Here is a 23578-nt window from a genome sequence, read left to right on the forward strand (position 1 = left end):
CTCCGATAGGATAGGCGCTATATAATCCATATCAATCAATTAAAAAAAAAGTTTATATTTAATAACTTTGTTCATGGTTCTTGCTCCTTTGTACATTTTTTTGGTTGGTTTGTCTAAAATCACATTATATGGATAGACCTCAAACTGAAAAAAACACTTGTACACAAACACTATCTATACGCATGCACACTACATGTACACATGCATGCACGCACACAGACACAAACACACACACACACACATCCACAAACACACACACACATACAAAGACACACTCACACACTGTTTCCAAATAATTTTCAATCCTATCACTTGGCACTTGCAGAACAGTATGTTTCAATCACCAAACCACGGACACTGAAAAAAACAGTTCAAGAAATATGGCACTTTTGCTGATTCAACATCCGCAATATAAGTCTGAAATCAAAGTCACAAGTTCAGTAAATACAAAATGTGGCACTGTTGCGTAGACAACAGAGTGTTTCAATCAACGAAACACAGGTAACTGAAACAAAAGCGGAATGAACCTTTCCACTTATTACAAACAAATAAAAGAAAAACACACACTGTAATTATACATGTAGTCCGATAAAGTCACACTGACAAATTAAATATAAAGCCGGGCGAAACAACCAACAGACAATCTCAAATTCACACAACACAAAAAGTTCAAGTTACTAACAGGATTAGTACTCCAAGTACAAGACGACATAATTGTACATCAGAACACACACACACACACACACACACACACACACACACACACACACACCAATAAGGAATAACATTAAAAGTTACAACACAGAGATCAAACTCTGAACGATCATCTGATTGTCCTGTCACTATGTTTGTGCACTGAAGGAATGCCACTTGTGACACAAATCTATCTTTCAGTCTATACAACAATATTTCTCCATGCATGGCACAGATATGTCTTTCAACCTATTTTACAATCTATCTCCACGTATGACACAAATCTATCTTTCAGCTTATATAACATTTTATCTCCATATTGGGCACAAATCTATCTTTCAGCTTATATAACATTTTATCTCCATATATGGCACAAATCTATCTTTCAGTCTGTATAACAGTCCATCTCAACATAGAGCACAGATCTATTATTAAGGCAATACAACAGTCTATCTGTACAAATGGTACAGAGGTATAATTCAGCCAACATAACGGACTATCTTTATGTATGGCAAAGATCTATCTTTCAGTCTATACAACAGTCCATCTCCACATATAACACAGATCTAGCATTCTATCTTAAGAAAACTGAACTGAATTGTATGGATGACACACACCTATCCTTCAGTGTTCATAACATTCTTTCTATCTTTATTTTTGACATGTCTATCTTTCAGTCTATTCAACAGCCTATCTTGATCTTTCAGTCAATATAACAGTCTATGTTTGGCAAATATTATCTCTAAGTTTACACAGCAGCCCACCTTGAAGTACAGCACTTGGATCAGCAGAACACAATGACTGATCCACCCGAAAGTCTCTGTGAATGCTATACAAGTACAGTTTGCTGTTCAACAATGTAGAATACCTTTGAAGTACAAATAAATCATGACAAAAGGAGGAGTTTGTATTATACTCCATGTCTGGTGTTACATATACTTACCACGTCAAACTGATGCAAACTAGGCCTATCGGTTTGCTCTGCTTGGCCAAATTTCGCGCAGCTAACAGTGAAAAGACGGGCCCGCCCGCTCTCAGCCAATCAAACGCCTCTAAAAGCTATAAGCGCTGAATCATTCCTTTGGCCAAGGCTCTCCACGCCATCTTGTCAGGTTTACGCTCTGTCTCGTCTTACGCTTTTTTTGAAATATCTTAGAAGTATGATTAGTTATGGCATAAAAGAAAATCAGACGAGTTTGATCAATGAATCACTGATGATAAAAAATCAGAGGAACTTAGCAGACCTGATCAATATTTGAAGACAGCAGATGCTGTGATCTCCAATTTTTTGTGTTCCATGCTTGAGGGGAAAAATGTTGGTGCATTTATTATAACACTATATAATGTTGAATGCACCTTGTCAAAAAGGCGGATAGTAGTTTGCACAGGACAGGAATGTCAGACCCCTGCCGGAGTCTGCACTAGTTGGGTCACGGGAAAGAATGTGTAATTAAATGCACCTTGTCAAAATGCCCACCTTTACTGTAACTGCTGTGCACTGCCAGGCATATTTTGTCTTTGACACCTTTGTGTCTATGTTGTCGTCACACACACTGTGTTCATTACATTGTTCATTTTGCTCTGAAACCCCTCGGGCTTGAAGCATGGTTAAGACTGTGTGGATTCTTGTGATGACAGCATCCGGAATGTACATAGAAGAGAACACCAGCAATGGCCCGTGCCTGGACCAAAGTTAACGCAGGATAATCACTGTTCTGGATGCTTTGACGTGGCCATTAAACATGATTCTAGACATGTATGATGAATACAAGTTCATGCAAAACTTTGTTGTCACAAATCATGCAAAAACTTTACGTCATCACAAATAAGGCATTCTGGTGAATGAAGGATAATCACTTTTTTGGATGCGCTGACGTGGCCATTAACACATGATTGTAGACATGGATGATGAATTCTGGCTGATGCAAAAACTTTATGTTATCACAATTCATGCAAAGACTTTACATCATCACAGATCTGGTGTGTGGCCTCCTGACCCCGCACTGAGACATCCCCCTGGGCTGCCCACACTGAGACATCCCCTTGGGCTGCCTGCACTGAGACATCTCCCTGGGCTGCCTGCACTGAGACATCTCCCTGGGCTGCCTGCACTGAGACATCTCCCTGGGCTGCCTGCACTGAGACATCTCCCTGGGCTGCCTGCACTGAGACACACCCCTGGGCTGCCTGCACTGGGCTGCCTGCACTGAGACATCTCCCTGGGCTGCCTGCACTGAGACATCTCCCTGGGCTGCCTGCACTGAGACTGCAGCAAACGAAGAACCTGAGTATGGCGGTGTATGGAGGACTTGAACCTGGGTGTGTTGGTGTTTGGAGGACTTGAACCTGGGTGTGGCGGTGTATGGAGGACTTGAACCTGGGTGTGGCGGTGTATGGAGGACTTGAACCTGGGTGTGTTGGTGTATGGAGGACTTGAACCTGGGTGTGGCGGTGACTTGAACCTGGGTGTGGCGGTGTATGGGGGCTCAGGGGCTGAGCGGTGTGGGGACAGTGCCACTGACATGGCACAAATGGTGGGGCAGCAACAACAGCAACAAAAAAAGGTCCCCTGAAAAACAAGAAAACCTTTGTGAGAAATTTCGACAAATATACTACCATATAACCTGGAATCAGCAGCACATGTCTTCAGGGTAAACACACTCTAAAATATGCTTTCATAAACACGCACTCACACACACAGTTACACGCACAGTTACACACACACACACACATGCAGAATTGCACAAGAGTAACACACACACAGTGATTTTCACGCACACAGTCTCACAATTACACACACAGTCTAACACACACACTCACACACACATTCATCATCATAATTATGAACATTTACGTCTAATCTTGAAAATAAGCCCTAGGCATTTACAAATAGAACACACACATAAATATCAAAAAGGAAAAATTGAACATAAGATACCAAACATTATCAAAAACTATTCACCCCGCCTCCCCCCCTGCACACACACACACACAACTACAACACACACACAAGCACATGCACACAATCATAAATAGTACACAATTAAAAATACAACCAACAAATTCTGAAACTCTCAAACTCACTCACTTACTAATGGTCATTTTAGTTTATACTGGAAAGGGATGAGCGGTTGAGAATTATTCAGGAGGGGAAAAGGTGGGTCTCCAGACTGGATTTGAAAGATTGCAGTGAAAATGAGTGACAGAGTGGCTGAGGAAGTTGATTCCAAGGAAGTTGGTACGATAAACGACGTTGGCCATACGTTTTGGTTTGAACCGACGGGTGCAATAGCCGAGTGGTTAAAGCGTTGGACTGTCAATCTGAGGGTCCCGGGTTCGAATCACGGTGACGGCGCCTGGTGGGTAAAGGGTGGAGATTTTTACGATCTCCCAGGTCAACATATGTGCAGACCTACTAATGCCTGAACCCCCTTCGTGTGTATATGCAAGCAGAAGATCAAATACGTACGTTAAAGATCCTGTAATCCATGTCAGCGTTCGGTGGGTTATGGAAACAAGAACATATCCAGCATGCACACCCCCGAAAACGGAGTATGGCTGCCTACATGGTGGGGTAAAAACGGTCATACACGTAAAAGCCCACTCGTGTGCATACGAGTGAACGCAAAAGAAGAAGAAGAAGGTTTGAACTGGAGAGATCCTAAGCAGGCAGGTGCCAGAAGAAGAGTGGAGTTGGCGTGAGGGCGTGGAAGGATAACAAGATCAGAAAGATACTGTGGACCAGTAACCTCCATGGACTTGAAACAAAGAGAAATGACTTTATGAATAATTCTTTCTTGTACTTGGATCCAGTGTAAAGCATGAAGGAGAGGAGAGACACACATACAGAGTTACACAAACACATACACAGCTACACACACACACACACACACACACACCCTGTGATGGTTTTAAGTGTCTATCAAGCTGCGCGGTTCAATCACTTGACACCAGCTTCTCAGCAACTTCCAGTGACCGCAAATCCTCCTCGGATAAAACTGAAACACAGGTGTGTTCACAACGTTCACATTTCATCATCTGGTAAAACTGAAACACAGGTGTGTTCACAACGTTCACATTTCATCATCTGGTAAAACTGAAACACAGGTGTGTTCACAACGTTCACATTTCATCATCAGGTAAAACTGTAATAAAGTACATTAACAAAGTTCACATTTCTTCCTCAGGTAAAACTGTAATACAGTACATTACAAAGTTCACATTTCTTCCTCAGGTAAAACTGTAATACAGTACATTAACAAAGTTCACATTTCTTCCTCAGGTAAAACTGTAATACAGTACATTAACAAAGTTCACATTTCTTCCTCAGGTAAAACTGTAATAACAAAGTTCACATTTCTTCCTCAGGTAAAACTGTAATACAGTACATTACAAAGTTCACATTTCTTCCTCAGGTAAAACTGTAATACAGTACATTACAAAGTTCACATTTCTTCCTCAGGTAAAACTGTAATACAGTACATTACAAAGTTCACATTTCTTCCTCAGGTAAAACTGAAACACAGGTACATTCACAGTTCACATTTCTTCCTCAGGTAAAACTGAAACACAGGTACATTCACAACGTTCATATTTGTTTTGTCCGTCATAAAATGATAGTTCTTCAAGTGAAAGTAAGCCCACATTAATCATTAATTATCCCCTTCCCGGGCTCAGTATGAGAGACACAGAGTGGTGGAAAAACAGGCCCAAATGACCAAGGCATTGCGCCATTTTGTATTTCAGTTCCCATGATTATAATTTCATTCATACATATGCTGTGTTATTCTTTTACTAATGCAAGACTGCATGGACTGATATGTGCGTGAATGTAAAAACAGGTAAGACTGAAACACAGGTACATTCACAAAGTCCACATTTCACTTTAAGGCAAAACTAAACAAAGGTAAACCCATAGTTCACATTTATCTTTTTTTTCTTCGGTTATTTCCTTTTGTACTATTTCATTTATATGGTGACATTTATATGACTGTATATATGAATAGCTAACAACAATAATAACAACAAATAAAATAAATTGATACAAGAACATAAACTATACTTATTATGTAAAATAATACAGACACAAGAATGAGAAAACTCAATCCACATAATGAGACACAACACACATGTCAATGTTCAGTGAGAACAATAGAAGAATAAAAGAATATAAAGTCATCTGCTAAAAGTAATACAGTTGTACTGTGTACAACACAAACATATGTAAAACAACCTGTCCATGTAATCTAAATATTTTCTTAAAGTGTCTATTCCATGTTATGTTTCAACAAGAGATTTGTAATAAAACCAGTCAGCCATATACATAACAAGACATGTTTTCATATGAATGTAGTTTTCAGTTGTATATTTGGACCATAAAAAACATTTGAAATTATCAATGTTTGGAAGCGCTTTGTTTACCTTGCATCTGAAAATACAGAATTAAGCCAACAGCATAAAGTAATCAGGTCTTTTACTGGATCTAATGTTTTTGTAACAGCCTAATATAATAACAGGCCAACTGAAAAATGAACTGTTAGAACAGCAATTGTTTGTTGCTTCAGCAAAAGCATCCCAAAAACATTTAGCATGAACAAAATCTCACAAATTATATTGTATAGTGTATAGTGTATGGTGTATAGTTCACATTTCATTCCCAGGTAAAACTAAAACAAAGGTAAATTCACACTGTTAACAAAGGTAAATTTGTGGCATTAACATTTCATCATCAAGTAAACCTAGAACAAAGGTAGATTCATAATGTTAATAGTTGATCATCAAGTAAATCAAGAACAAAGGTAGATTCATAATGTTAACATTATGGAGTGGAGTGGAGTGATGGCCTAGAGGTAACATGTCTGCCTCGGAAGCGAGAGAATCTGAGTGCGCTGGTTCGAATCATGGCTCAGCCGCCAATATTTTCTCCCGAGGTCCCGTGTGCAGCATGCACTTAGTGCACGTAAAAGAACCCACGGCAACAAAAGAGTTGTTCCTGGTAAAATTCTGTAGAAAAATCCACTTTGATAGGAAAAACAAATAAAACTGGATGCAGGAAAAAATACAAAAAAATGGGTGGCACTGTAGTGTAGCAGCCCGAATTTCACACAGAGAAATCTGTTGTGGCAAAAAGAGTAATACAAACACTTCATCATCAAGTAAACCTAGAACAAAGGTAGAGTCATAATGTTAACAGTTCATCATCAAGTAAACCTAGAACAAAGGCAGATTCATAATGTTAACATTTCATCATCAAGTAAACCTAAAACAAAGGCAGATTCATAATGTTAACATTTCATCATCATGTAAACCTAGAACAAAGGTAGACTTATAATGCTAACATTTCATCATCAAGTAAACCTAAAACAAAGGCAGATTCATAATGTTAACACTTCATCATCAAGTAAACCTAAAACAAAGGTAGATTCATAATGTTAACATTTCAATCATCAAGTAAACCTAGAACAAAGGTAGACTCATAATGTTGATAGTTCATCATCAAGTAAACCTAGAACAAAGGTAGACTTATAATGTTAACATTTCATCATCAAGTAAACCTAGAACAAAGGTAGACTCATAATGTTGACAGTTCATCATCAAGTAAACCTAGAACAAAGGTAGACTCATAATGTTGATAGTTCATCATCAAGTAAACCTAGAACAAAGGTAGAGTCATAATGTTAACAGTTCATCATCAAGTAAACCTAGAACAAAGGTAGACTTATAATGCTAACAGTCCTATTCACTGTGTCCAGGGCTTGGCATGGAAAGGTGGGACCCAATGCTCTCCTTCCGCCATTCAAACCTTCTCCAACTGACGTCAGGTACCCATTCACACTTGACTGAAGCGAGAACAATTAGAGTAAAAGAGCCATTCCCAGGACACATCATGCTGAAATCATCAGACAAAAAAGAAAACAAGAGAGGCAAGGCCTTCAAGACTCACTTGTGATAAATTAAATCCCCTAGCATTAATTACAGAGTAATTTCCCTTTTTTAGTATCTGCACCAAAACGTTTGCAAAATAAATAAAAATTCCATGCTTAGCAAAAGATGTTCCTGTTTGAACAAAAAATGATAATAATGACTCCTCTTGTTGCTGTGTCAGAATATGAGGTCAAAGTGCTAAGTTTAGAGAATAAAAAAAATATAAATATAACAGTAAATGCAGTTTGCATATAATTAGGCTTCTTTTTTTATTTTTTTGTGCCCATCCCAGAGGTGCAATATTGTTTTAAACAAGATGACTGGAAAGAACTGAATTTTTCCTATTTTTATGCCAAATTTGGTGTCAACTGACAAAGTATTTGCAGAGAAAATGTCAATGTTAAAGTTTACCACGGACACACAGACACACACACAACCGAACACCGGGTTAAAACATAGACTCACTCTGTTTACACAAGCGAGTCAAAAAAATGTAAGGGTGGTGCTGCACCATGGCACTGCACTCTCCGAGGGGAGATCAGCCCAAACTTCACAAAAAGTAACACAACACGATACACACACTCAAACAACAAGGGGCGCTACTCACGGACTCGCTGGATGTCCCTCTCCACCTTTCTTTCAATATCTTTCTCTGTTCTACGCTGGAACAGAACGCGGACCCTGCAGAGGAACAAGAAAAGTTCAGTGTTGAGAAAAAACAACAGTATTGTTGTCAAGACCTAAAAACACCTTTCCAAATCAACAATACTGAATAACTAGATATTTGTATTGCAAACACACCCCCCAAAAAAACCCAGTGTTTGCATGTCTGTACAAATGTATGCATGTATGAATGTAGCTATGATAAGTGTGTACGTCTGTCAGCAACAAATATGCACAAGTTCCAATTTAATTCTGTTTTTCCCATAAATACCTGCTGCGGTATTACACAACGTATGCAAAAAATCCAAAATATTTTGTTTGTTGTCGTTTATTTTTGCTGCCCCACCACCTGCACTGTTTCAGTGGCATTACTCCTGTGCCACTCATTCCCAGTCCCCCATACAGCCACACCCAGGTTCGTCTGTTGCAGAACCGGTGCCAGCACTCCACAGGGAACTACTGATGTTAGGTCGCCAGGAGGCCTCACACCAGAGGAGACCCTGCACTGCTGCTGAGTCATTTTGGTGATGTTTGGTGGTGCCTGCTCTGATTTAATGTACTTAGGGCACAACCTACTAAGACCCCTGCTGGCGACAATAATGGCTTAGTTGCGGAACCAGACTGTGTGAGTATCTTCCCCAGTGTGGAGACAACCACCACATCCCACCAGCAGCAGTCCCCCATGAATCCGCCGACACTGACGACCTTGATAAGAAGTGAAGGGGTATCAAAACTGAGGTCATCATGAGAGCAGGGCATGAAAGGCCACTTGATTTTTTTTTTTTTTTTTTGGAAGTGTTTCCTATAGCATCAAGACACTACTGTCATCAGCACATACATCCTTCCCATGCCCTCACCCCCCTACCCCCTCCACCCCACACCCCTACTTGTTGACAGCAGTGAAGGGCTTGAAAGGTGTTTGAATACATTAAGACGTCAAACTCATGTTGAATACATTAAGACGTCAAACACATGTTGAATATATTAAGACGTCAAACTCATGTTGAATACATTAAGACGTCAAACTCATGTTGCACACTCACTGCCTGTCCCCGTGCCAGAAGACACAAGTTCCATTCTTCCTGCGCTGGTACTCTGCCTCCATGCGTGACATCAGGTCCTTGGGGTACAGACGCCAGAGGCCCCAGTTGTCTCGCCACTGCCACACCGGAATTTTATCTCCCTCGTCCTCCTCCTCTTCCTCTGTGACACAATGTATGACAGTCAGTGATGTCCTCTGTGACACAATGTATGACAGTCAGTGATGTCCTCTGTGACACAATGTATGACAGTCAGTGATGTCCTCTGTGACACAATGTATGACAGTCACTGATGTCCTCTGTGACACAATGTATGACAGTCAGTGATGTCCTCCTCTGTGACACAATGTATGACAGTCAGTGATGTCCTCTGTGACACAGTGTATGACAGTCAGTGATGTCCTCTGTGACACAATGTATGACAGTCAGTGATGTCCTCTGTGACACAATGTATGACAGTCAGTGATGTCCTCCTCTGTGACACAATGTTTGACAGTCAGTGATGCTCATCTCTGTGACACAGTGTATGACAGTCACTGATGTTCATCTCTGTGACACAATGTATGACAGTCACTGATGTCCTCTGTGACACAATGTATGACAGTCAGTGATGTCCTCTGTGACACAATGCATGACAGTCACTGATGTCCTCTGTGACACAATGTATGACAGTCACTGATGTCCTCTGTGACACAATGTATGACAGTCAGTGATGTCCTCTGTGACACAATGTATGACAGTCAGTGATGTCCTCTGTGACACAATGTATGACAGTCACTGATGTTCATCTCTGTGACACAATGTATGACAGTCACTGATGTCCTCTGTGACACAATGTATGACAGTCAGTGATGTCCTCTGTGACACAATGTATGACAGTCACTGATGTCCTCTGTGACACAATGTATGACAGTCACTGATGTCCTCTGTGACACAATGTATGACAGTCACTGATGTCCTCCTCTGTGACACAATGTATGACAGTCAGTGATGTCCTCTGTGACACAATGTATGACAGTCAGTGATGTCCTCTGTGACACAGTGTATGACAGTCAGTGATGTTCATCTCTGTGACACAATGTATGACAGTCAGTGATGTCCTCTGTGACACAATGTATGACAGTCAGTGATGTCCTCCTCTGTGACACAATGTATGACAGTCAGTGATGTCCTCTGTGACACAATGTATGACAGTCACTGATGTCCTCTGTGACACAATGTATGACAGTCAGTGATGTCCTCTGTGACACAATGTATGACAGTCAGTGATGTCCTCTGTGACACAATGTATGACAGTCACTGATGTTCATCTCTGTGACACAATGTATGACAGTCACTGATGTCCTCTGTGACACAGTGTATGACAGTCAGTGATGTCCTCTGTGACACAATGTATGACAGTCAGTGATGTCCTCTGTGACACAATGTATGACAGTCACTGATGTTCATCTCTGTGACACAATGTATGACAGTCAGTGATGTCCTCTGTGACACAATGTATGACAGTCAGTGATGTCCTCTGTGACACAATGTATGACAGTCAGTGATGTCCTCTGTGACACAGTGTATGACAGTCAGTGATGTCCTCTGTGACACAATGTATGACAGTCACTGATGTTCATCTCTGTGACACAATGTATGACAGTCAGTGATGTCCTCTGTGACACAATGTATGACAGTCAGTGATGTCCTCTGTGACACAATGTATGACAGTCACTGATGTCCTCTGTGACACAATGTATGACAGTCACTGATGTTCATCTCTGTGACACAATGTATGACAGTCAGTGATGTCCTCCTCTGTGACACAATGTATGACAGTCAGTGATGTCCTCTGTGACACAATGTATGACAGTCAGTGATGTCCTCTGTGACACAATGTATGACAGTCACTGATGTCCTCTGTGACACAATGTATGACAGTCAGTGATGTCCTCTGCGATACAATGTATAACAGTCAGTGATGTCCTCTGTGACACAATGTATGACAGTCAGTGATGTCCTCCTCTGTGACACAATGTATGACAGTCACTGATGTCCTCTGTGACACAGTGTATGACAGTCAGTGATGTCCTCTGTGACACAATGTATGACAGTCACTGATGTCCTCTGTGACACAATGTATGACAGTCACTGATGTCCTCTGCGATACAATGTATGACAGTCAGTGATGTCCTCTGTGACACAATGTATGACAGTCAGTGATGTCCTCCTCTGTGACACAATGTATGACAGTCAGTGATGTCCTCTGTGACACAGTGTATGACAGTCAGTGATGTCCTCTGTGACACAATGTATGACAGTCAGTGATTTCCTCTGTGACACAATGTATGACAGTCAGTGATGTCCTCTGTGACACAATGTATGACAGTCAGTGATGTCCTCTGTGACACAATGTATGACAGTCAGTGATGTCCTCCTCTGTGACACAATGTATGACAGTCAGTGATGTCCTCCTCTGTGACACAATGTATGACAGTCAGTGATGTCCTCTGTGACACAATGTATGACAGTCAGTGATGTCCTCCTCTGTGACACAATGTATGACAGTCACTGATGTCCTCTGTGACACAATGTATGACAGTCAGTGATGTCCTCCTCTGTGACACAATGTATGACAGTCAGTGATGTCCTCTGTGACACAATGTATGACAGTCAGTGATGTCCTCTGTGACACAATGTATGACAGTCAGTGATGTCCTCTGCGATACAATGTATGACAGTCAGTGATACCTGACCATGACCATCAGAACAGCAGAGGAGGCCACTGCCGCAATGAGCTCCACAATGAAGAAGGCATATGATACAAATATTTTTTTAAAAAAAAGACTTGTGTGTGCATATCATGCCATTAGTATTTGCTGTAGTTTACAGTCAACGAAATACCCATTGCAAATAAACAAACAAACAAAAAAACTTGGAAAAATGGGAGGTAGGAGGACCCCCCACGCCCACCCCAAAAAGCAACAACAGCAACAAATCAAAGGCTGCTCTATGGGACATTAAATTTGGTAAAATAATATGTAATGCCTGACCACAAGTTTCATTTTTCACTTTCAGTTTCAAGGAGACATCAAAATGCGCAGACTGATTTACACATGCTACACCACATAAACTGGGAAAAAAAAAAGGAAAGGAAAAAGAAGAAGAAGAAAAAAAAGAGGTGCACATGTCTGACCCGTGCAGAAACCCCAATACACTGTCAGCGCCTTGAAGGCCTGTCCTAGGTTTGGGTAAAATATTATAAAAAAAGGAAAACAATAAAAAAAAAAAAAAATTCCTAAAAAACTGAAATGGTTTAACAAAACAAACAGTAAGTAAATGCATAATGCAACACTTACACACACACACACACAAATTTTGTTCACCATTCTAAATTTCTATTTCTTGTTGCATTTGTAATTGTATACAGTTCAAGCCAGTTCCCACACACATAAACACATACACTGCATGCATTTTTTTCTCATCTAAAACCACCTGAGAGAACAGACTATTGAATTGATGACCAACAAGCACACACACACACACACACACACAAGACGTGTACTAAGAAACAGTTGCAAAGACAACAAAGACAAATATGAATCAAGGTGTATAAAGATTAGCACATGTCAACTTGTCTTGTCAAAAAGAATCAAGCTGGAAGTTCAACAGGTCTTTTATCACCTGGCTGAGTCTGACGGATTGTCTCTTTGTCGTGTCTTTTGCTCCCAATGTCCTGTTCAAATGGGTCACTGGAAAAGAAAGAAAAAAAGGATTACCAAAACAAAAGCTGAAAGAATGCTTTCCAAAATGCCTTTACCACTAAAAACAACCAAAGAGCACAATAAAGTTACAAAGTCTGCCATTCTTTTACTTTCTGGAAACATACTTTAACTCTCTCCATACGAACGGCGAAAGAGACGACGTTAACAGCATTTCACCCCAATTACCATCATCAAAATATTGCAAGCGGAAGGCTCTTATACTGAAGAGGTGAATGTTGACAAAGAATACCACAGTTCTGACGACGGAAGCTAAAGGTTGGGTCATTCAGACACCCACTGGACATCCGAGGGGTCTGTGTAGAGGAGAAGAGAGGGCTGGCCGTACTGAGTGAGTTAAACAGAATGCAGGGAATGTTGCCGTCAATGAAAACCAATGACACATTCAGAGTGTTCTTGACTCAAACATTTTCAGTGGTTTCTCACCACCTCCCTCAGCCAAACTGCTGCAGGAAAGTGTTGGACAGGACAGGTGTGAGTGAACTCAGTTCATTGCTACAGGAAAGTGTTGGACAGGACAGGTGTGAGTGAACTCAGTTCATTGCTACAGGAAAGTGTTGGACAGGACAGGTGTGAGTGAACTCAGTTCATTGCTACAGGAAAGTGTTGGACACGACAGGTGTGAGTGAACTCAGTTCATTGCTACAGGAAAGTGTTGGACAGGACAGGTGTGAGTGAACTCAGTTCATTGCTACAGGAAAGTGTTGGACAGGTGTGAGTGAACTCAGTTCATTGCTACAGGAAAGGCAGGACAGGTGTGAGTGAACTCAGTTCATTGCTACAGGAAAGTGTTGGGCAGGACAGGTGTGAGTGAACTCAGTTTGCTGCTGCATTGATGGAGTCTGGCCACAGGCACCCAACCATTGTGTTATAAAAGAATACCATTAAATGCTTCAATGCAAGGGAAAAAAATGAAGGGAGTTCAAGGCTGTTGTATACTAGCTGTGTGGATGAATGTGAATGATTAGTATGTTTTGCTGCTTTATTTATTTAGTCTTTTTTTTTTTAACAAACAAGACTTAGTGGTAATATCATCATTTCATTATAATGATCATTGCAATAATCATTACCTGAACGCACATCTGACTCTTTATCATCATCATCATTACTATCATAATCATTATCTTATTATTACCTTAACTCAGATTTAGCGCTCTATAGATACCAGTGTCATTATTTTCATTGTTACTGATATTATCAGTATTACTAATATTTGATGGGCACAACAGTTTGGTGGTTTTCAGTCTGAAGGTCCTCCGTTTCTGATCTCCCAGGTCAACAGATGTGCAGGCCTGCTAGTGCCTAAATCCCATTCGTGTGTACACACACACAGAAGATCAAATACGCACATTAAAGATCCTGTAATCCATGTCAGTGTTCGATGGGCTATGGAAACCGGAACAGACCTGGCATGCGCCCCCATCCCATGAAAACGGAGGATGAGTGCCTGCATGGCAGGTGTAAAAACGGTCATACATGTAAAAAGCCCACTTGAGTATGTAAGTGAATGTGGGAGTCGCAGCACACGAACAAAACAAAACAAATTCAATATTATTACTACTGTTATCACCATAATTATAATCATCATTATCATTATCATCACCTGAACTCAACAGCACTGACAGGGCAGGCTTGAATGACTCCGTTTTTCCAGCGAACCTGTTGTGCACAAACCAAGCAGTTTAAAAGTCACAACTCTGACCTTGAACCAAGCTAATACACACTGCTGAATGAGTGACAGCTTTGAAAGGTTAAAGGTAAAGGTTAAAGGTCTGACAGCCTTTTAAGGCCATTGGGGCAGTGATTTGATTCTCTGCTCTCTCCTTCCGCCGTCTCAACCTTCCCCAGCCACAGTCAGGCACCCATCACACCTGGGAAATTCAGAGTAACATCCGATTTCCAGTCACAGCGCCATGCTGAAACAGGTCCTCAATCTCTGTTCACTGGTGAACACCGGATCACAAGTACAAGGTCTAACCACATCTGCCTGGCACCTCCCTAGATTAAAAAAAAACATGCTTGTTTAATTAGTTATCGCCAATGCTTGTTTAATTAGTTATCACCATCAGCACATAGCAAATGCACAAATGAAAAAAAAGAGAAGATATGTTTAACCATTATCATCATCTGCATCTCATACATGATGACACACAAAAAAAGTTCAAACAAACATAATCACCAGGTCTTATCACCGAATGTAGAAAATATTGCCTTGCCTTGCCTTGTATTGTATTGTACTGTATTATAGTAGTGTTAGTCTTTGTGAAAACAGATTTCTGTGTGGTAAATTCAAGCCATTCTCCCCAAGAGCACATTGCTGTGGTGCAGCATCACACTCAGTGTGTGTGTGTGTGTGTGTGTGTGTGTGTGTGTGTGTGTGCTTTGTTATTGAAACATTTCATTTGTCTTGCTTGTGAATCTTGATTATAGTGTCCAGTGTTGTACATTTTTGTAGATAAAATAAAACAAGAGAGGCAAGGCCTTCAAGACTCACTTGTGGTACATACTGAAAGAAAAGAAAAGAAAAATAAAGATAAAAAAAATTAGAAAAAAAGAAGTTAAAATGTGTTCTGTATTTTATTAAAAGCTTTGAATTATATATAAAAAAAAGCATAAAAGAAGATTTGAACCAATCATGTTGGAGTCAAGAGTAAGAAGGCTCACTCACAGTGCTAATGTACATCTACCAATGACAAAACAAAATAAACATCATAGCATGTGTTTTTGTGTGATAAATCAATTATGGTATTCAAGATGATAATGCTGTTTAAAGCATATTATTTTGGTATATCTCTGGCATTTGAGAAATTCTTTTCAGTTCATGGTAAAGGAGACATTGCCATCACCTCAAGCACACCGCACATGTAGCTGTTTTCTCCAAATCTGCATAGATCTGTGTTCAACAGGCTTCGTTACACTTGGAAACTACAACAGTCCATTCAATTGATCTTTTTTTTTTAATGTTCATCAGTTAATTCATTGTCACCGTATCATGTGCTCTTTCCAAAACATGTATTTCTTTTCTTTTAAATGTGAACAAGAAAAGAATGAGGTCATGCCGTCTTCAAACTCAACCATTCTCTGAATCCAGATCCCCAATGAAATAAACTGTTGATGATCCAGAAATACAGCTTAATCCAGAAGACTTACAACATATTATTGGAATGACTGAAGATTTTTGCCCCACTCTCTTCAATCCAAATTTGATATTGGCTGACAAAGTATTTCCAGAGAAAATGACAATGTTATAGTTTACCACAGACCCACAGACACACACACACACACACAACTGAATACCAGGTTATTACATAGACTCACATTTTCTACACAAGTGAGTCAATATAATAATATCATTTTTTTAAAGCGAATCATAAAAGCCCATGATACAAAGGCTGACTGACTTCACCTTCAACTGTTTTCCATCACTGGACACTCTGATGATGACCCCAAGGTCTCCACTGTACCTTGTCTGGGGTTCCTTCCAGTTGGGCCCTGTTTGGTAAAAACAAAAAACCCAAACAAACAAAAACCAAACTTATTTTCCAACAGGAACTAAAAATAGACTGAGGAGCAACAAACTAAAGGACTGGCCCCTTCACACACCACAACCTACACAGAACCGAACCCAAGCTCTGAACAACTTCACCCAAAGCCACAAAAGTTGTCCCTGGCAAAATTCTGAAGGAAAGATCACATTGATAGGAAGTCAAATACACCTGCTGTCAGTGGGGAAAAAACAGGGTGGCATGCACTGTGGAGACATGCTCTACAATGAGGAGAGCGGCTCCAATTTTACATGGAGAAATCTATTGTGACCAAAAAAAAAAGTAACGTGATACAATATAATACAATACAACACAATACAGTACAGTACAATACAATACAGTACAACACAATACAGTACAACACAATACAGTACAACACAATACAATACAGTACAACACAATACAATACAATACAACACAATACAGTTCAACACAATACAGTACAACACAGCACAGTACAACACAATACAATACAGTACAACACAATACAATAAAGTACAGTACAACACAATACAATACAGTACAACACAATACAATACAATACAGTACAACACAATACAATACAGTACAACACAATACAATACAGTACAACACAATACAATACAATACAGTACAATACAATACAGTACAACACAATACAATACAATACAGTACAACATAATACAATACAATACAATACAGTACAGTACAACACAATACAATACAGTACAACACAATACAATACAATACAGTACAACATAATACAATACAATACAATACAGTACAGTACAACACAATACAATACAATACAATACAGTACAGTACAACACAATACAGCACAGTACAGTACAGTGAATACAGTACAGTACAACACAATACAGTACAACAATACAATACAATACAACACAATACAGTACAATACAACGCAGTACAATACAGTACAATACAATACAGTACAACACAATACAGTACAGTACAATACAGTACATACAGTACAACACAATACAGTACAATACAACGCAGTACAATACAGTACAATACAATACAGTACAACAATACAATACAGTACAATACAATGCAGTACAATACAGTACAACACAATACAGTACAATACAATACAGTACAATACAGTACAGTACAACACAATACAGTACAACACAATACAATACAGTACAGTACAACACAATACAGTACAATACAATACAGTACAATACAATACAGTACAACACAATACAGTACAACACAATGCAGTACAATACAATACAGTACAATACAATACAGTACAATACAATACAGTACAATACAATACAGTACAACACAATACAGTACAATACAATACAGTACAACACAATACAGTACAACACAATACAGTACAATACAATACAGTACAACACAATACAGTACAACACAATGCAGTACAATACAATACAGTACAATACAATACAGTACAATACAATACAGTACAATACAATACAGTACAACACAATACAGTACAATACAATACAGTACAACACAATACAGTACAATACAATACAGTACAAAACAATACAGTACAATACAATACAGTACAATACAATACAGTACAATACAATACAGTACAACACAATACAGTACAGTACAACAATACAATACAATGCAATACAATACAATACTCAAATCTTTCTTACTGGAACTAACCATCAAGTCCTATACCCAGAACAAAAAACAAAACAAACTTGACAAAGCTGTGTAGACTACAACCATACTTTGTCCAAAGTGGGTCAGAAAATTTTAACAACACCTGTCAAATGAAAAAGAAAGAAAGAAAAAAAGACAAAACGAAAAAGATGAACTGATTGCTATTGATCTTACAACAAACAGATCAAGAAAGATGATGTTTTGAAGATGAACCTTTGTGGGTGGTGCACCTTGTGTTCTGTCCACAAAGTCACATGCTTTTGTATTATCAATCTGTAAGTGTGAATGCATGTAGATGTGTGCACACACACATATATTTCATTCATATTCACACACACACACGTGTGTGTGTGTGTGTGTGTGTGTGTGTGTGTGTGTGTGTGTGTGTGTATCTATCTATCTATCTATATATATATCTATATATATATATCTACATCTATATGCATATATATATATATATTCATATATGTATATTAGAAAAAAATCAACTGTCAGTTTACACATAATTCAAATTCATAACAAAAAGTTACCTTTTTTCACCAGCATTCCGATTTTCAGGTTTCCGTCCCTAGCTCTTGGCACAGGGTTGCCTTCCGTCTCCAAAATATGGTATCCCATCTCACTGCCATAGGGGTAGCGGTTCCTGTGCCCGTCATCCCACAACACCCATGTGAAGCCATCTACAATCACATTGACAACACTGTCACAAGCACGAGTTTCAGATTCACTTATTCTCAATGACATGTCAAAGGATGTGGAATGATCTCTGTACATCACACAGTCACCTTCAAGGTCCAATGCTCGGCTTATATTACAGATTGACTTAACTCTCTCCATACGAACGGCGAAAGAGATGACGTTAACAGCGTTTCACCCCAATTACCATCATCAAAACATTGCAAGCACGGAAGGCTCTTATACTGAAGAGGTGAATGTTGACAAAGAATACCACAATTCTGACGACGGAAGCTAAAGGTTGGGTCATTCAGACACCCACTGGACATCCGAGGGGTCTGTGTTGAAGAGAAGAGAGGACTGGCCGTACTGAGTGAGTTAACCTCACAGTTGGGCCAGGAGCAAAGTGAAAGCTGTATGATCAATGGTTTCTCCACTGCAGTGGGAAGTCATTTACAGCTTAGTCTTTTGTGAAGGACTACGACTGAAGAGGCAAGATTGCACTGGCTCTTAGTGCTGCAGCCTTGGAGGTTAGCTGGCCTTTGGGAACCATCCCAACATCAACTGTCCTAAAACCCTCTTGGCTGAGAGAGTGGGGGTGTAACCTGGGCAAGACACTCTCCACTATGATGAATTTCTAGCCCAGATAGTCAGATGCCACCTCTGCTGTTCTGGTGGGCATAGTCAGACACAACAGACTATCATACATCACCTTAAAAATCAAAATTAAAAAAAAGAGCAGATACCAGACCCAAACATAAACCCAACATGCTGGTCAGTCTTGAAGAGCCTACTGAATGTATGTATAAAGTAAAACTGCCTGAAATGATATAAGTAAACAAAATAAACAGATAAGTAAATACACTGAAATACAATTAGAAGGAAATATATAAGCCAAAAGGTTACACCAAAACAAGAACACTCACTATGAGATAAACAGCATCAAAATCAAGTAACAGAATAAGAATACAGACTTTGGGCATAAATAAATATCGGGTAACAATCTTTTAGAGATATAACAAAAACTGGGACACTCTATGACAGAAAGAAATCATCCCACATCTATTTGTTCATTCGTTCATTGATTTCATTTCAGTATTTTAGTGGAATTATGTTTACCTATACCGATCCAACTGGTGAGCAGTGATTATCATATCTGACACTGAAAAACGAAATCATGTTTGTACTGAGCAACTGACCAATAAATTTTTCTCCCTTCACATCTTTACTGCTGGTGACAAGTATTGATGTCAGTGAAAGGCTGTCATATCACAGAGATAAGAGATGGTTTATGGGTCAGGATGTCAGTGAAAGGCTGTCATATCACAGAGATAAGAGATGGTTTACAGGTCAGGATGTCAGTGAAAGGCTGTCATATCACAGAGATAAGAGATGGTTTACGGGTCAGGATGTCAGTGTAGGGCTGTCATATCACAGAGATAAGAGATGGTTTACGGGTCAGGATGTCAGTGTAGGGCTGTCATATCACAGAGATAAGAGATGGTTTATAGGTCAGGATGTCAGTGTAGGGCTGTTATATCACAGAGATAAGAGATGGTTTACGGGTCAGGATGTCAGTGCAGGGCTGTCATATCACTGAGATCAGAGATGGTTTATGGGTCAGGATGTCAGTGTAGGGCTGTCATATCACAGAGATAAGAGATGGTTTACGGGTCAGGATGTCAGTGTAGGGCTGTCATATCACAGAGATAAGAGATGGTTTACGGGTCAGGATGTCAGTGTAGGGCTGTCATATCACAGAGATAAGAGATGGTTTACAGGTCAAGATGTCAGTGAAGGGCTGTCACCTCACTGAGATCAGACACAGCTTACAGGTCAGGATGTAAGTGAAGGGCTGTCACCTCACTGAGATGAGACAGAGCTTACAGGTCAGGATGTCAGTGAAGGGCTGTCACCTCACTGACATCAGACACAGCTTACAGGTCAGGATGTCAGTGAAGGGCTGTCACCTCCCTGAGATCAGACACAGCTTACAGGTCAGGATGTCAGTCACCATTGTTTTCCTGGATTCCTCCCTTTGGGGAATGCTTTATCTTTCTTCAGCAAAGTTCAGGAGGAAGATGGCAGAATGATTAAGACACTCAGCTGCCAAAATGGAGAGTCTGTGAGGGTGTGGGTTCAAATCCCGCTCTCACCCTTTCTCCCAAGTTTGACTGGAAAATAAAACTGAGCGTCTAGTCATTCAGATGAGATGATAAAACCGAGATTCTGTGTGCAGCATGCACTTGGCACATTGAAAAAGAACCCATGGCAATGACAGTGTTGTCCTCTGACAAACTTTTGTAAAAGTAAGTCCACTCTGATAGGTAACACAAATATACACATGCATGCACTCAAGGCCTGACTCAGCATGCTGGGTTATGCTGCTGGTCAGGCATCTGCATGCAGATGTGGTATAGTGTATTATGGATTTGTACGAACGCAGTGACGCCTCCTTGAGAATCTGAAACTGACACTGAGGTTACAGATCAAGATGCCAGTCACCTTTATCTGGATTCCTCCCTCTGTGGATTGCTCCCTCTGTGGATTGCTTTATCTCTGTTCAGCTAATTGAACTACATCACTTAATTACACAACAAGTACTTCTTCAACTCTAACATCATGCCACACTGGTTTCATTTGTGTTGTAATGCATTGTGTTGTAATGTATTGTGTTATAATGTATTGTGCTGTAATGTATTGTGTTGTAATGCATTGTGTTGTAATGCATTGTGTTGTACTGTATTCTGTTGTAATGCATTGTGTTGTAATGCATTGTGTTGCAATGTATTGTGTTGTAATGTATTATGTTGAATTGTATTCTATTGCACTGCATTGTATTGTGTTGTGTTGTATTGTAGTGACGATATTGTAGTGAATTGTATTGTAATGTGTTGTGTTGTATTGTGTTGTATTACTCCGTCACAACAGATTTATCTGTGTCATTTCCAAGGGAATTCTCCTGAGAGAGAGTGTACCAATACAGTGCAGCACCATCTTTTTTTTTCTTTTTCTGCCTGCAAGTGCATTTGTTTTCCTATCAAACTGGGTTCTTCCTCTGCAGACATTTGACAGGGACAACTATTTTGTTGCCATGGGTTCATTTGTGTGCGCTAAGTGCATGTTACAAATGGGGTTTATTGCCTCATTCCAATAACCACCATCCAGACCATCACTCGAGGTTTAGTGAAGGGAGAGAAAGTATTGGTGAGTGTGGGATTTCATCCTGTGCACTCAGATTTTCCTGCTTCCTGGGCAGACTGTAACCACTGGGCCATTTCTCATCAAGGTTCAGCAGTTGTGGCTCTAACTTCTCAAACAGTTTCAGTTTCAGATTCTCAAGGAGGCGTCACTCTGTTTGGATAAATCCATATCCGCTTGACCACATCTACTAGCATCTGACCAACCGCATAACCCAAAGCACTTAGTCAGGCCTTGAGTGCATGCATATACATTTGTGTACCTATCAGAGTGGATTTCTTCAACAGAATTTTGCCAGAGGACAACACTCTCATTGCCATGGGTTCTTTTTCAGTGCACCAAGCGCATGCTGCACACCGGACCTAGGTTTATCATCTCATCCAGATGACTATACGCTCAGTTTGACTTTCCAGTCCAACTTGGGAGAAAGCGTGCCAGACCCCCACAGGCTTTCTGTTTTGGCAGACAGTGTCTTAACTCACTCAGTACGGCCTGTCCTCTCTTCTCCTCTACAGTCTTAACTCACTCAGTACGGCCTGTCCTCTCTTCTCCTCTACAGTCTTAACTCACTCAGTACGGCCAGTCCTCTCTTCTCCTCTACACAGACCCCTCGGATGTCCAGTGGGTGTCTGAATGACCCAACCTTTAGCTTCCGTCGTCAGAATTGTAGTATTCTTTGTCAACATTCACGTCTTCAGTATAAGAGCCTTCCGCTTGCAATATTTTGATGGCGGTAATTGGGGTGAAACGCTGTTAACGTCGTCTCTTTCGCCGTTCGTATGGAGAGAGTTAACCATTCTGCCACCTTCCTTCTTACACAGCTGATGAGCACAACAAGCACTAAGAACACTGACGTTTCTTTTGTTCATGCTGAATGACGGTGCCTGGCCCGCCATTGTCCTGGTCCCCCCACTTCCAGTCTGGGCCCCGCATCACACGTGTACCCAGCGGCAGTCGCTCATAGGATGCCACGCCATCTGAAAAAGAAAAATTCAAAGGCTACACTTCCCAAAGCCTTTTACAGCCGTTCTTCTCCTCTCTGTCAAATCTGTGAACCCAGCAGGGTGCCAGGTGTAAAGAACTGTTCCCCAGGTTCCTCCAGGTGTGTTGAATTATGTCATAACCTGGATCTGCGTAAATGGTTCACAGACATAAAAGGTTAACAGTTAAGGTTAAAGGCCCCATCGTCTTTTCCTGCCATTGGGGCAGTGATTTCATATCCACTGTGTCCAGGGCTCAGCACAGGAAGGCAGTGAATTCATATCCACTGTGTCCAGGGCTCAGCACAGGAAGGCAGTGAATTCATATCCACTGTACCCAGGGCTCAGCACAGGAAGGCAGTGAATTCATATCCACTGTACCCAGGGCACAGCACAGGAAGGCAGTGAATTCATATCCACTGTGTCCAGGGCTCAGC

At 40.4% G+C, this 23578-nt stretch overlaps 1 protein-coding gene across 4 annotated transcripts in view; it reads right to left on the bottom strand.

The window, feature by feature from the left end:
* Positions 1-280: 280 nt before the first annotated feature.
* LOC143298902 (uncharacterized) overlaps positions 281-23578 on the bottom strand; it is a 60968-nt gene continuing 37670 nt past the window's right edge. For 2 of the 4 annotated variants that reach the window (XM_076611927.1, XM_076611929.1), the window contains exons 17-25: positions 23016-23138; positions 18816-18965; positions 16491-16576; positions 14688-14743; positions 12987-13054; positions 9324-9483; positions 8225-8298; positions 4593-4691; positions 281-3262 (exon numbers count right to left, since the gene is read on the bottom strand). In XM_076611927.1, the coding sequence (XP_076468042.1) occupies positions 4630-4691; positions 8225-8298; positions 9324-9483; positions 12987-13054; positions 14688-14743; positions 16491-16576; positions 18816-18965; positions 23016-23138 (779 nt within the window). In that variant the 3' untranslated portion in view covers positions 281-3262; positions 4593-4629. The remainder of the gene's footprint in view (positions 3263-4592; positions 4692-8224; positions 8299-9323; positions 9484-12986; positions 13055-14687; positions 14744-16490; positions 16577-18815; positions 18966-23015; positions 23139-23578) is intronic. The other 2 variants (XR_013057443.1, XR_013057442.1) reach the window with 2 other exon arrangements.

This window comes from Babylonia areolata, chromosome 24 (genome assembly GCF_041734735.1).
Source record: "Babylonia areolata isolate BAREFJ2019XMU chromosome 24, ASM4173473v1, whole genome shotgun sequence".
Taxonomy (NCBI): Eukaryota; Metazoa; Mollusca; class Gastropoda; order Neogastropoda; family Buccinidae; genus Babylonia; species Babylonia areolata.